The 16,377-nt window shown below is 45.1% G+C and overlaps 1 protein-coding gene across 1 annotated transcript in view; it reads right to left on the reverse strand.

Annotated features, from left to right (window-relative positions):
- The window catches only part of LOC139389974 (oxysterol-binding protein 2-like), a 78,545-nt gene that overhangs the window by 54,875 nt on the left and 7,293 nt on the right, over positions 1-16,377 (reverse strand). The window contains exon 2 of the mRNA XM_071137029.1: positions 8,227-8,435. Within this exon, the coding sequence (XP_070993130.1) occupies positions 8,227-8,435 (209 nt within the window). The remainder of the gene's footprint in view (positions 1-8,226; positions 8,436-16,377) is intronic.

Raw genomic sequence — 16,377 nt, forward strand, 5'->3', positions numbered from 1 at the left:
ACAGACAACACAAAGATTCCTTGATGTCCTTCCAGATTCCCTCTGTCTACCCAAGGACGCCAGAGGACAAAGTTAACCACCTAACTGAGGAACTCAATTTAACCTTGCGCAATACCCTAGATGCAGTTGCACCCCTAAAAACTAAAAACATTTCTCATAAGAAACTAGCTCCCTGGTACACAGAAAATACCCGAGCTCTGAAGCAAGCTTCCAGAAAATTGGAACGGAAATGGCGCCACACCAAACTGGAAGTCTTCCGACTAGCTTGGAAAGACAGTACTGTGCAGTACCGAAGAGCCCTTACTGCTGCTCGATCATCATATTTTTCTAACTTAATTGAGGAAAATAAGAACAATCCGAAATTCCTTTTTGATACTGTCGCAAAGCTAACTAAAAAGCAGCATTCCCCAAGAGAGGATGACTTTCAGTTTAGCAGTGATAAATTCATGAAATTCTTTGAGGAAAAGATTATGATTATTAGAAAGCAAATTACGGACTCCTCCTTAAATCTGCGTATTCCTTCAAAGCTCAGTTGTCCTGAGTCTGCACAACTCTGCCAGGACCTAGGATCAAGAGAGACGCTCAAGTGTTTTAGTACTATATCTCTTGACACAATGATGAAAATAATCATGGCCTCTAAACCTTCAAGCTGCATACTGGACCCTATTCCAACTAAACTACTGAAAGAGCTGCTTCCTGTGCTTGGCCCTCCTATGTTGAACATAATAAACGGCTCTCTATACACCGGATGTGTACCAAACTCACTAAAAGTGGCAGTAATAAAGCCTCTCTTGAAAAAGCCAAACCTTGACCCAGAAAATATAAAAAACTATCGGCCTATATCGAATCTTCAATTCCTCTCAAAATGTTTAGAAAAGGCTGTTGCGCAACAACTCACTGCCTTCCTGAAGACAAACAATGTATAGGAAATGCTTCAGTCTGGTTTTAGACCCCATCATAGCACTGAGACGGCACTTGTGAAGGTGGTAAATGACATTTTAATGGCATCGGACCGAGGCTCTGCATCTGTCCTCGTGCTCCTAGACTTTAGTGCTGCTTTTGATACCATCGATCACCACATTCTTTTGGAGAGATTGGAAACCCAAATTGGTCTACACGGACAAGTTCTGGCCTGGTTTAGATCTTATCTGTCGGAAAGATATCAGTTTGTCTCTGTGAATGGTTTGTCCTCTGACAAATCAACTGTCAATTTCGGTGTTCCTCAAGGTTCCGTTTTAGGACCACTATTGTTTTCACTATATATTTTACCTCTTGGGGATGTTATTCGAAAACATAATGTTAACTTTCACTGCTATGCAGATGACACACAGCTGTACATTTCAATGAAACATGGTGAAGCCCCAAAATTGCCCTTGCTAGAAGAATGTGTTTCAGACATAAGGAAGTGGATGGCTGCAAACTTTCTACTTTTAAACTCGGACAAAACAGAGATGCTTGTTCTAGGTCCCAAGAAACAAAGAGATCTTCTGTTGAATCTGACAATTAATCTTAATGGTTGTACAGTCGTCTCAAATAAAACTGTGAAGGACCTCGGCGTTACTCTGGACCCTAATCTCTCTTTTGAAGAACATATCAAGACCATTTCAAGGACAGCTTTTTTCCATCTACGTAACATTGCAAAAATCAGAAACTTTCTGTCCAAAAATGATGCAGAAAAATTCATCCATGCTTTTGTCACTTCTAGGTTAGACTACTGCAATGCTCTACTTTCCGGCTACCCGGATAAAGCACTAAATAAACTTCAGTTAGTGCTAATTACGGCTGCTAGAATCCTGACTTGAACCAAAAAATTTGATCATATTACTCCAGTGCTAGCCTCTCTACACTGGCTTCCTGTCAAAGCAAGGGCTGATTTCAAGGTTTTACTGCTAACCTACAAAGCATTACATGGGCTTGCTCCTACCTATCTCTCTGATTTGGTCCTGCCGTACATACCTACACGTACGCTACGGTCACAAGACGCAGGCCTCCTAATTGTCCCTAGAATTTCTAAGCAAACAGCTGGAGGCAGGGCTTTCTCCTATAGAGCTCCATTTTTATGGAACGGTCTGCCTACCCATGTCAGAGACGCAAACTCGGCCTCAACCTTTAAGTCTCTACTGAAGACTCATCTCTTCAGTGGGTCATATGATTGAGTGTAGTCTGGCCCAGGAGTGGGAGGGTGAACGGAAAGGCTCTGGAGCAACGAACCGCCCTTGCTGTCTCTGCCTGGCCGGTTCCCCTCTTTCCACTGGGATTATCTGCCTCTAACCCTATTACAGGGGCTGAGTCACTGGCTTACTGGGGCTCTCTCATGCCGTCCCTGGAGGGGGTGCGTCACCTGAGTGGGTTGATTCACTGATGTGGTCATCCTGTCTGGGTTGGCACCCCCCCCCCCCCCCCTTTGGTTGTGCCGTGGCGGAGGTCTTTGTGGGCTATACTCAGCCTTGTCTCAGGATGGTAAGTTGGTGGTTGAAGATATCCCTCTAGTGGTGTGGGGGCTGTGCTTTGGCAAAGTGGGTGGGGTTATATCCTTCCTGTTTGGCCCTGTCCGGGGGTGTCCTCGGATGGGGCCACAGTGTCTCCTGACCCCTCCTGTCTCAGCCTCCAGTATTTATGCTGCAGTAGTTTATGTGTCGGGGGCTAGGGTCAGTTTGTTATATCTGGAGTACTTCTCCTGTCCTATTCGGTGTCCTGTGTGAATCTAAGTGTGCGTTCTCTAATTCTCTCCTTCTCTCTCTCGGAGGACCTGAGCCCTAGGACCATGCCCCAGGAATACCTGACATGATGACTCCTTGCTGTCCACCTGACTGTGCTGCTGCTCCAGTTTCAACTGTTCTGCCTTATTATTATTCAACCATGCTGGTCATTTATGAGTATTTGAACATCTTGACCATGTTCTGTTATAATCTTCACCCGGCACAGCCAGAAGAGGACTGGCCACCCCACATAGCCTGGTTCCTCTCTAGGTTTCTTCCTAGGTTTTGGCCTTTCTAAGGAGTTTTTCCTAGCCACTGTGCTTCTACACCTGCATTGCTTGCTGTTTGGGGTTTTAGGCTGGGTTTCTGTACAGCACTTTGAGATATCAGCTGATGTACGAAGGGCTATATAAATAAATTTGATTTGATTTGATTTCCTTGTCTCATTGCGCACCAGCGACTCCTGTGGCGGGCCGGGCGTGGTGCGCCCTAACCAAGGTTGCCAGGTGCACATTGGTGCAGCTGGCTTCCGGGTTGGATGCGCGCTGTGTTAAGAAGCAGTGCGGCTAGGTTGGGTTGTGTATCGGAGGACACATGACTTTCAACCTTAGTCTCTCCCGAGCCCGTACGGGAGTTGTAGCGATGAGACAAGATAGTAGCTACTACAACAATTGGACACCACGAAATTGGGGAGAAAAAGGGGGTAAAAATTCCATTAAACTAAAAAAAAATAACACAAGGAGCAAAACAAGAAACAAAACAAGAAACACAACTAGCGTACAGACATGAAACACTGAAACAGAAACAATAACGCCTAGGGAAAGAACCAAAGGGAGTTACAAATATAGGGGAGGTAATCAGGCAGGTGATGGAGTCCAGGTGAGCCTGATGAGACGCTGGTGCGCGTAACGATGGTGACAGGTGTGCGTAATAATGAGCAGCCTTGTGACCTGGAGCACCGGAGGGAGTATACATAACAGTCCTGTTGAAAAACAAATGAAAAGTGGGACTAAGCACAAACCATGGGATGGCCTATTGCTACAGAATGCTGTGGTAGCCATGCTGGTTAAGTGTGACTTGAATTCTAAATAAATCACAGACAGCGTCACCAGCAAAGTACCCCCACACCTCCTTTCAAATCATATGCTATTTGTCACATACACGTGATTAGCAGATGTTATTGCGGGTGTAGTGCAATGCTCCTCCTCCATGCTTCACGGTGGGAACCACACATGGAGAGATCATCCGTTCACCTACTCTGCGTCCACACGGCAGTTGCAACCAAAAATGTCCAATTTGGACTCATTAGAACAAAGAACAACTTCCACCGCTTTAATGCCCATTGCTCGTGTTTCTTGGCCCAAGCAAGTCTCTTCTTATTATTGGTGTCCTTTAGTAGTGGCTTCTTTGCAGAAAATTGACCATGAAGGCCTGATTCACGCAGTCTCCTCTGAACAGTTGATGTTGAGATGTGTCTGTTACTTGAACTCTGAAACATTTATTTGGGTTGCAATCTGAGGTGCAGTCAACTCTAATGAACTTATCCTCTGCAGCAGAGGTAACTCTGGGTCTTTCCTGTGGCGGTCCTCATGAGAGACAGTTTCATCATAGCGCTTGATGGTTTGTGCGACTGGACTTAAAGAAACTTTCAAAGTTCTTGACATTTTTCTGATTGACTGACCTTCATGTCTTAAAGTAAGGATGGACTGTCATTTTTATTTTCTTATTTGAGCTGTTCTTGCCATAATATGGACTTGGTCTTTTATCAAATAGGGCTATCTTCTGTATACCACCCCTACCTTGTCACAACACAACTGATTGGCTCAAACGCATTAAGAAGGTTAAGAAGGAAAGAAATTCAACAAATGAACAAGGCACACCTGTTAATTGAAATGCATTCCAAGTGACTACCTCATGAAGCTGGTTGACAGAATGCCAAGCGGGTGTGCAAAGCTATCATCAAGGCAAAGGGTGGCTACTTTGAAGAATCTCACATATAAAATATATTTTGGCTGGGTTTGTTAAACACTTTTTTGGTAGCTAGATGATTCCATGTGTGCTGTTTCATAGTTTTGATGTCTTCACTATTATTCTACAGTGTAGAAAACATTAGAAATAAAGAAAAACCCTGAATGAGTAGGTGTGTCCAAACTTTTGACTGGTGCTGTATGTCAAACATTTTTTGCAGCGCTAGCTAATGCAATGTGGGCGGTTTGGTCAGCATGTAAGGCATTTATAGGCGTGCGCGTACGAAAACACACACACACACAAAAGTGATATTGCATGGTCTCCCTGAGGAGATAAACATCACATATACACACACTCAACACATGCAACCGCCACCAACAATTCCACATATGATGCAATCTCCATTGCACTACACACTGGCCTTTCCGACCTGGACAAAAGGAACACTTACATGAGAAAGAAGTTCATTGACTACAGCTTAGCGTTTAACACCTTTAGTGCCCTCCAAGCTCATCACTAAGCTAAGGACCCTGGGATTAAACACCTCCCTCTGCAACTGGGTCCTGGACTTCCTAACGAGCCACCCCCAGGTGGTGAGGGTAGGCAACAACACATTCGCCACGCTGACCCTCAACACAGGGGCCCCTCGGGGGTGCGTGCTTATTCCACTCCTGTAATCCCTGTTCACCCAAGACTGTGTGGCTGCGCATGACGCCAAAACTATCATGTCGTTTGCAGACGACATGACGGTGGTAGGCCTGATCACAGACTACAATGAGGCAGCCTACAAGGAGGAGGTCAGAGACCTAGCACTGTAGTGCCAGGACAACAACCTCTCCCTCAACGTCTGCAAGACAAAGGAGCTGAAAGTGGACTACAGGAAATGGAGAGCCGAGCACGCCCCCATTCATATCGACGGGGCTGTAGTGGAGCGGGTCGAGAGCTTCAAGTCCCTCTGTGTCCACATCACTAAGGACATATCATGGTCCAACCACACCAACACAGTTGTGAAGAGGGCACGTCAAGGCCTCTTCCACCTCAGGAGGCATGGGCCCTCAGATCGTCAAAAAGTTCTACAGGTGCACCACTGAGAGCATCTTGACTGGCTGCATCACTGTAAGGCAACTGCTTGGCATCTGTCCCCAAGGCGCTACAGAGGGTACGGGGTACTCATTATTTTACTGTGTTACCATTTCCTTTTTTTATTTGAACTCTGCATTGTTGGGAAATGGCTTATACGTTAGCACTTCACGGTAAAGTCTACACCTGTTGTATCGGGCGCATGTGACAAATAAAATGTGGTTTGATTTGAATGTTCCTTTGGCCTCCTGGCCCTCTCCTCAGCACTGGTTTACTGGGATTCTCCTGAGTAAAAGACATCAGTGGGTACTAGTCTAACACCTCCCCTTCTAAACAAGGCTGTCTCCAAGACATTTTAGGCTAAACACAAACTGATCCACACTTCCATCTCGCTTCCTTCTGTATCAGTCTGTTCTAGGGTAGAGAGGATCAACATAAATCCAGCCTATCCAGCTATCTGTTTGTGGGTCTCTATAAATCTATGTCGCTGTATGTGTATGTTTCACTGGCTCTCCTCTCCTGCCTGGTTAATGACTCTACAGGGGGTGCTGGTGTCCAGTACTCACCACTTACCACCCACAGCCTCAGACAGACAGCAGAGACGGCTCAATTACCACACCTAAGACTGAGGCGACCGAACACCCACGCCACACACACTCAGAGACAGACACACAGGCCTGGCTACACAAAACACACAGGGTAGAGCCTAATGTTGTTAATACCCAAAACACACAGGGTAGAGCCTAATGTTGTAAATACACAAAACACACAGGGTAGAGTCTAATGTTGTAAATACAGAAAGTGTCGTTTCAAACACACGTGTGCCAGTCTAATTGTGAGTGACATGTTTTCTTCACATCCTCTTTCGCTCTCTCTCTCTCTCTCTCTCTCTCTCTCTCTTTGCTTCGCTCAGTCACTCTAAAATTAGAGAGCTGACTTTAAAATGGAGCACAGGGAAATATATAGCCTGTCTTTCTTGAGACACTGTGCACTGTAGTTAGTAGACTAGACGAGAGCAAGCAGGGGTTGGGCTGCTGCCAGGCAGGGTTAAATGTGAAGACGAAAGCCCTCCCAGGATTTTCCCACAGCCTTTTGACAACAGACACCAATCACATGCAACAAGAATGAGTCCTTTTGGAAAGGAGAGAGTTCTGTTATCAAGAGTCTGAATGAGCGGCTGGTTCTCACAGTAATGGTAGCAACCTACAGTAAGTAGTCTGTGTTCCAACCTCCTCACTGAGAGAGAGGACCACACTGCCACCCTGTGGCCACAATGGGGACTCTACAGAGTTTTCTAGTTAGAATGTAGACCCAAACATCCGGCACAAATACCAGTGGACACTGGAGACCTGAGCAGAGGCTGGATGTCAGATATAGCCAGTCTGTCTGGACAGAGTGACATACTGAACATGCTGGACCATAAAGTGAGTGAAATACCTTTCACCTACGGGGTATTTGTTCAACTAAACTAACAGACCTGTCAACAAGACACACAGAACACAAATCCTCCCTCTGTAAACACTGACAACCTCCTCCTCCAGTTCCCTTGCAGGGTAATCTATCTATTCCACCTTTATTTAGCCTGGTAAGATATCGAGATCAAACTCTCTTTTACAATGACTGTCTAAATAATCTATTAGCAATACAGGACTCACAGTGTGAAGTCACCTTACATTTAAAGTGTGACAGAACAAAAAACAGCAACTTATCCTTTTGAAAGGATCGTTATGAGTCTAAAACGTTTATTCTTGTGTCAAAATGTACTACAATGTGTAAATAGGATCATTTTGGTCATAAAGTCAGTCTCGTCCAAAACAGAAATTTGCAAGATAATTAAGGGGGAAATTAAGGGTATTGTAACAGTTCTCATTGAGTTGGGTTTATTTCAATCCTGCCCACAGCTAGCAGCACCCAAGTAATCATCCATTCAGAGCGCAGCTGCACATGACCCCATCGTTATGACCATGGTCAATTTGGTTTGATAGTTGGCAGTATACGGGTTTGCTGACAAATTCACAAAAATGATATGCGCACGTCGATGTGGCTGGAAACCGCAAGTTGTTATGATTCTGAACAGTCAGATAGTAGCAACAATGAAGAGAGGCTGCCGTGTGGGGAGTTGTAAGTGGCTCGTTTCAGATAGTATCAAGATCAAGACAAAACTATGTCTTATTTTGAGGTGTTTTTACTGATTTCATGTTAATGCTAATATGGCTCAAATTCACTAGCTAGCTAACCAACAACTATAACAATATATTTGAAAGACAACAAGTGCTCATTGTGCAAATGTATTTATGACTAAATACAATTTACATGTTGTCAACAATCTAAGCCAACCCCCCACATCAAAGCACACCTCCAAAACCTAAATCTTCTTCTCAGTCACATTTCCTAATGAGGAGAATTGAAACCAAGGTGCAATCAGCAAGTTCAGCCTCCCTTTAAAAGCATAACATTATCAAACAACACGCATTCTTACCAGACTGGTCATTCATCATGCGGATGGCTTTAGCCTTGGCCAGCTCCAGCGCTGTGACCCATCTCTGACGTTCCACCTCTGTGCTGGCCTTCAGGTGGTAGGTGCGCCCACCGCTGCTCAGGACGATGTTACAGGCGTCCTCCGTGTCGATGTGGGCCGTGGCCAGGTTGATGGTACCGCGACACGTATGGGCCATCTCTGCCTGAGTCCTGCAGGGGAACAACCACAAAGACAGACAGAGAGACAGAGAGAGACAGGGACACAGACACAAGAAACAGAGGCAGACAGAGAGACAGACAAGACACAAAGTCACAGAAGCAGAGATGGAGACACGGGGACAGAGACAGGGACAAAAACAAAAAAGAGAGAAAGGCTGATTAGTAGTAAAATCCCAATGCTTTGTATCTACTACTAACCTACTGTAACATTATGTCTGACTGGACAATGTATGCAGTCGCTTGATAAACAGTCATGACAAAACACTCAATTATTCCAATATTTGGCGATGGGGCCCGGCTCAGGTACAGGTTCATGTACAGGCTCAGGTACAGGTTCAGGTGAGAGGAAGCTAGTAAGCAGGGAAGCAAGGCAGCAGAGGGATAGAGAGAGTCAGAAATAGGGAGGGACACATGCAATAGTGAAAATAAAAGACAGTGGCGTTGAAAGTTAAAACAGTCAAGAGCCATCCTTGGCTTACTGTCTTGTAGACTGTATTAAACGACTGCGTAACAGTGTTCTCTGTTCCCAGCATGTCTATACACACATTCTTACATACAGCCAGCACCAGAAATCCCCACAAGGATAGTCAAACAGGGGTTGGGTTTAGGAGTTAGGGTTAGGTTTATGAGTTAGGGTTAAGGTCAGGTTTAGGAGTTAGGGTTAAGGTCAGGTTTAGGAGTTAGGGTTAAGGTCAAGTTTAGGAGTTAGGGTTAAAGTCAGGTTTAGGAGTTAGGGTTAAGGTTAGGAGTTAGGGTTAAGGTCAGGTTTAGGGTTAAGGTTAGGTTTAGGAGTTAGGGTTAGGAGTTAGGGTTAAGGTCAGGTTTAGGAGTTAGGGTTAAGGTCAGGTTTAGGAGTTAGGGTTAAGGTCAGGTTTAGGAGTTAGGAGTTAGGGTTAGGAGTTAGGGTTAAGGTCAGGTTTAGGAGTTAGGGTTAAGGTCAGGTTTAGGGTTTTAGGGAAAATAGGATTTTGAATGGAAATCAATTTTAGGTCCCCACAAGGATAGTAAAACATATACTGTGTGTATGTGTGCACACATGCTTTGGGCAAAGAACCTTGTATTGCACTTTCAGTGGGCCACAGAATGTTGGATAACAAGGCCATTGTGTGGCTCCATACCCCCATGGTGGACAAAAACAAACAATGAATAACAACAGTGCACACAAAGGACAGAGAGAAAGGGAGAGGGTGTGAGAGAGAGGAAAAGGGAGAAAGACCACAGAGAAAGAAAGAGAGAGAATTGCCTTCGACCAACTTGTTTCCACATTTTCAATAATCATCAGTCTGAGCTAACCATAGACACTGGACTATCATCAGAGAACAGACACAGGTGAATGAAATCCTTCAAATCCTTGATGCAGATAAGTCCTCAGGAGAAGAGCAATACAGTTATTACTCAAACAAATAGTTTTGTCATGTAGGTACATTGGGACACTTCAGTCTAATTAGTATTGGCTAGGCTGTGTGGTAGGACCAGGGTGTCAGTCTAACTCCCCTCTGAGGACAGAGCAGGAGCTCAGTCACAAGTCATAGGCTTTATCCTCAGCAACCCAATAAGGAGCAGTTTAATGTGAACAGGCTCAAAGAACAACAGACATTATACAGGATAAGGGGCTGGGACGGGCAGTGTGTGTGTAGGATATCTGTTTGTACACAGTTGTCCAAAGCCCAGACATAAGTTACTTAGTAACAGTTGCAGTGCCCTGGAGCTGTGTCCAATCGCTGACCTCCTGTAATGGTGAGAACAGCTGAACTCAACCAGCTTCTGAGGAGGTAATACAGCCCACAGTGTGTGTGTCAATAATGTCCCACGGTGTGTGTGTCAATAATGTCCCACTGTGTGTGTCAAATCAAATCTAATTGTATTGGTTACATACACATGGTTAGCAGATGTTATTGCGAGTGTAGCGAAATGCTTGTGCTTCTAGATCTGACAGATATTACCTGTTAGATACTGCTGCACTAACAAATTCCACAACTAAACCTAATACACACAATCTAGTAAAGGAATGGGATAAGAATATTTAAGTATAAAATACACTGCTCCAAAAAACAAAGGGAACACTAAAATAACACATCGTAGATCTGAATGAATGAAATATTCTTATTAAATACTTTTTTCTTTACATAGTTGAATGTGCTGACAACAAAATCACACAAATTATCAATGGAAATCAAATGTATCAACCCATGGAGGTCTGTATTTGGAGTCACACTCAAAATTAAAATGGAAAACCACACTACAGGCTGATCCAACTTTGATGTAATGTCCTTAAAACAAGTCAAAATGAGGCTCAGTAGTGTGTGTGGCCTCCACGTGCCTGTATGACCTCCCTACAACGCCTGGGCATGCTCCTAATGAGGTGGCAGTCTGTGGTGCAATGTGGCGTTGGTGGATGGAGCAAGACATGATGTCCCAGATGTGCTCAATTGGATTCAGGTCTGGGGAACGGGCGGGCCAGTCCATAGCATCAATGCCTCCCTCTTGCAGGAACTGCTGACACACTCCAGCCACATGAGGTCTAGCATTGTCTTGCATTAGGAGGAACCCAGGGTCAACCGCACCAGCATATGGTCTCACAATGGGTTTGAGGAGCTCATCTCGGTACCTAATGGCAGTCAGGCTACATCTGGCGAGCACATGGAGGGCTGTGCGGCCCCCCAAATAAATGCTACCCCACAATATGACTGACCCACCGCCAAACCGGTCATGCTGGAGGATGTTGCAGGCAGCAGAATGTTCTCCACGGCGTCTCCAGACTGTCACGTCTGTCACATGTGCTCAGTGTGAACCTGCTTTCATCTGTGAAGAGCATAGGGCGCCAGTGGCGAATTTGCCAATCTTGGTGTTCTCTGGCAAATGCCAATCGTCCTGCACGGTGTTGGGCTGTAAGCACAACCCCCACCTCTGGACGTCGGGCCCTCATACCACCCTCATGGAGTCTGTTTCTGACCGTTTGAGAAGACATATGCACATTTGTTGCCTGCTGGAGGTCATTTTGCAGGGCTCTGGCAGTGCTCCCCCTGCTCCTCCTTGCACAAAGGCGGCGGTAGCGGTTCTGCTGCTGGGTTGTTGCCCTCCTACGGCCTCCTCCACGTCTCCTGATGTACTGGCCTGTCTCCTGGTAGCGCCTCCATGCTCTGGACACTACGCTGACAGACACAGCAAACCTTCTTGCCACAGCTCGCATTGATGCGCCATCCTGGATGAGCTGCACTACCTGAGCCACTTGTGTGGGTTGTAGACTCCGTCTCATGCTACCACTAGAGTGAAAGCACCGCCAGCATTCAAAAGTGACAAAAACATCAGCCAGGAAGCATAGGAACTGAGAAGTGGTCTGTGGTCCCCACGTGCAGAACCACTCCTTTATTGGGGGTGTCTTGCTAATTGCCTATAATTTCCACCTATTGTCTATTCCATTTGTACAACAGCATGTGAAATTTGTTGTCAATCAGTGTTGCTTCCTAAGTGGACAGTTTGATTTCACAGAAGTGTGATTGACTTGGAGTTACATTGTGTTGTTTAAGTGTTTTTTTGAGCAGTGTATATGGATGAGCAGTGACAGTGGCTAAGATGCAGTAGATAGTGAAGGATGCAGTATACATTATATACATACGAGTTAATGCAAGATATGTAAACATTCTTAAAGTGGCATTATTAAAGTGACCAATGATATCAAGTCTGTAGGTATGCAGCAGCCTCTGTGCTAGTGGTGGCTGTTTAATAGTTTGATGGCCTTGACTCAAAAACAGCTTCTATCTCTCTGTCCTAGCTTTGATGCACCTGTACTGACCTCGCCTTCTGGATGGAAGCGGGGTGAACCGGCAGTGGCTCGGGTGGTTCTTGTCCTTGATGATCTTTTTTGCCTTCCTGTGACATCGGGTGTTGTAGGTGTCTTGGAGGGCAGGTAGTTTGCCCCCGGTGACGCGTTGTGCAGACCGCACCACCCTCTGGAGAGCCTTGCGGTTGTGGGCGGTGCAGTTGCCGTACCAGGCGGTGATATAGCCCAACAGGATGCTCTCAATTGTGCACCTGTAAAAGTTAGTGAGGGTTTTCGGTGACAAGACACATTTTTTCAGCTTCCCGAGGTTGAAGAGGCGCTGTTGCGCCTTCTTCACCACACTGTCTGTGTGCGTGGACCATTGCAGTTTGTCGGTGATATGAACACAAATTAACTTAAAACTTTCCACCTTCTCCACTGCTGTCCCGTTGATGTGGATGGGGGGGGGGGGGGGGGGTACTCCCTTTGCTGTTTCCTGTAGTCCAATAAAGTCCAAAAATAGAAGAACTGTTTGGCCAAAATGACCATCGTTATGCTTGGAGGAAAAAGGGGGAGGCTTGCAAGCCGAAGAACACCATCCCAACCGTGAAGCACGGGGGTGCCAGCATCATGTTGTGGGGGTGCTTTGCTGCAGGTGGGACTGGTACACTTCACAAAATAGATGGCATCATGAGGGATTGAAAATTGTGTATATATTGAAGCAAGATCTCAAGACATCAGTCAGGAAATTAAAGCTTGGTCGCAAATGGGTCATCCAAATGGACAATGACCCCAAGCATACTTCCAAAGTTGTGGCAAAATGGCTTAAGGACAACAAAGTCAATTATTGGAGTGGCCATCACAAAGCCCTGACCTGAATCTTATAGGAAATTTGTGGGCAGAAGTGAAAAAGCATGTGCGATCAAGGAGGCCTTACAAACCTGACTCAGTTACACCAGCTCTGTCAGGAGGAATGGCCAAAATTCACCCAACTTACTGTGGGAAGCTTGTGGAATGCTACCTGAAACATTTGACCCAAATTAAACAATTTAAAGGCAATGCTACCAAATACAAATTGAGTGTATGTAAACTTTTGACCCACTGAAAATGTGAAGAAATAAAAGCTGAAGTATATCATTCTCTCTACTATTATTCTGACATTTCACATTCTTAAAATAAAGTGGTGATCCTAACTGATCTAAGAGGGAATTTTTACTAGGATTAAATGTCAGGAATTGTGAAAAACTGAGTTTAAATGTATTTGGCTAAGGTGTATGTAAACTTCTGACTTCAACTGTACATAGGCGTACAGAGGCCCATTATCAGCAACCATCACTCCTGTGTTCAAATGGCACGTTGTGTTAGCTAATCCAAGTGAATCATTTTAAAAGGCTAATTGATCATTAGAAAACCCTTTTGCAATTATGTTAGCACAGCTGAAACCTGTTGTGCTGATTAAAGAAGCAATACAACTGGCCTTCTTTAGACTAGTTGAGTATCTGGAGCATCAGCATTTGTGGGTTCGATTACAGGCTCAAAATGGACAGAAACAAAGACCTTTCTTCTGAAACTCGTCAGTCTATTCTTGTTCTGAGAAATGAAGGCTATTCCATGCGAGAAATTGCCAAGAAACTGAAGATCTCGTACAACGCTGTGTACTACATTCACAGAACAGCGCAAACCAGCTCTAACCAGAATAGAAAGAGGAGAGGGAGGCTAGTCTCTCTTGACTGTTTAGCCAAGACATGAGTAGCTGGCCAGCCTGCTTGCAATATTTCATTCTGGGTGCTGAGATTAAAGGTAAAGCTGATCGTAAACAAGCAATTTGTGGTCAACTTTTCCCTGGCTACATCTTAGACCAGATAGGGACATGGTCATGCAAAGCAACAGGGAGAGAAGGGTTCCTCAACAGCCCAGCTTCCAGCGTGCGCTGCCTTCCCAGAGCTCTAGCTCTAACTGGGTCACACCACTGTAAGTGTGCTGATGAGAAAGATGAGATCCATTCTGATCCCTCTGCTCTGTGAGGAGGCAAAACCATGCAACGGCAAAGGGATTACAGAGCCAAGGCACAGCAGAAGCTGAGAGAGATAAGGACGGTGGGGCAGAAAGAGAGAGAGAGATAAGGACGGTGGGGCAGAAAGAGAGAGAGAGATGGACGGTGGGGCAGAGAGAGAGAGAGAGAGAGAGAGAGAGAGAGACGGTGGGGCAGAGAGAGAGAGAGAGCGAGAGATTGATGGAAAGTGGTGTTGGTGGTAAAACATACGACATTATAAAATCCATGTACACAAACAACAAGTGTGCGGTTAAAATTGGCAAAAAAACACACACATTTCTTCACACAGGGTCGTGGGGTTAGACAGGGATGCAGCTTAAGCCCCACCCTCTTCAACATATATATCAACGAATTGGCGCGGGCACTAGAAAAGTCTGCAGCAACCGGCCTCACCCTACTAGAATCCGAAGTCAAATGTCTGCTGTTTGCTGATGATCTGGTGCTTCTGTCACCAACCAAGGAGGGCCTACAGCAGCACCTAGATCTTATGCACAGATTCTGTCAGACCTGGGCCCTGACAGTAAATCTCAGTAAGACCAAAATAATGGTGTTCCAAAAAAGGTCCAGCCACCAGGACCACAAATACAAATTCCATCTAGACACTGTTGCCCTAGAGCACACAAAAAACTATACATACCTTGGCCTAAACATCAGCGCCACAGGTAACTTCCACAAAGCTGTGAACGATCTGAGAGACAAGGCAAGAAGGGCATTCTATGCCATCAAAAGGAACAAATTTCAACATACCAATTAGGATTTGGCTAAAAATACTTGAATCAGTCATAGAGCCCATTGCCCTTTATGGTTGTGAGGTCTGGGGTCCGCTCACCAACCAAGACTTCACAAAATGGGACAAACACCAAATTGAGACTGCACGCAGAATTCTGCAAAAATATCCTCTGTGTACAACGTAGAACACCAAATAATGCATGCCGAGCAGAATTAGGCCGATACCCACTAATTATCAAAATCCAGAAAAGAGCCGTTAAATTCTATAACCACCTAAAAGGAAGCGATTCCCAAACCTTCCACAACAAAGTCATCACCTACAGAGAGATGAACCTGGAGAAGAGTCCCCTAAGCAAGCTGGTCCTGGGGCTCTGTTCACAAACAAAAACACACCCTACAGAGCCCCAGGACAGCAGCACAATTAGACCCAACCAAATCATGAGAAAACAAAAAGATAATTACTTGACACATTGGAAAGAATTAACAAAAAAACAGAGCAAACTAGAATGCTATTTGGCCCTACACAGAGAGTACACAGCGGCAGAATACCTGACCACTGTGACTGACCCAAAATTAAGGAAAGCTTTGACTATGTACAGACTCAGTGAGCATAGCCTTGCTATTGAGAAAGGCCGCCGTAGGCAGACATGGCTCTCAAGAGAAGACAGGCTATGTGCACACTGCCCACAAAATGAGGTGGAAACTGAGCTGCACTTCCTAACCTCCTGCCCAATGTATGACCATATTAGAGAAACATATTTCCCTCAGATTACACAGATCCACAAAGAATTCGAAAACAAATCCAATTTTGAAAAACTCCCATATCTACTGGGTGAAATTCCACAGTGTGTCATCACAGCAGCAAGATGTGTGACCTGTTGCCACGAGAAAAGGGCAACCAGTGAAGAACACACACCATTGTAAATACAACCCATATTTATGCTTATTTATTTTATCTTGTGTCCTTCACCATTTGTACATTGTTAAAACACTGTATATATAATATGACATTTGTAATGTCTTTATTGTTTTGAAACTTCTGTATGTGTAATGTTAATTTTGATTGTTTATTTCACTTTATATATTCACTTTATATATTATCTACCTCACTTGCTTTGTCAATGTTAACACGTTTCCCATGCCAATAAAGCCCTTGTTGAATTGAATTGAGAGAGAGAGAGAGAGATGGACGGTGGGGCAGAGAGAGAGAGAGAGAGAGAGTGGGGCAGAGAGAGAGCGAGGGATATAGACAGTGGGGCAGAGAGAGAGATGGACGGCGGGGCAGAGAGAGAGAGAGAGAGAGAGAGAGAGAGAGAGAGAGAGAGAGAGAGAGAGAGAGAGAGAGAGAGAGAGAGAGAGAGAGAGAGAGGGGAGATATGGACGACAGGGCA

The sequence above is a fragment of the Oncorhynchus clarkii genome, chromosome 30, assembly GCF_045791955.1.
Source record: "Oncorhynchus clarkii lewisi isolate Uvic-CL-2024 chromosome 30, UVic_Ocla_1.0, whole genome shotgun sequence".
NCBI lineage: Eukaryota > Metazoa > Chordata > Actinopteri > Salmoniformes > Salmonidae > Oncorhynchus > Oncorhynchus clarkii.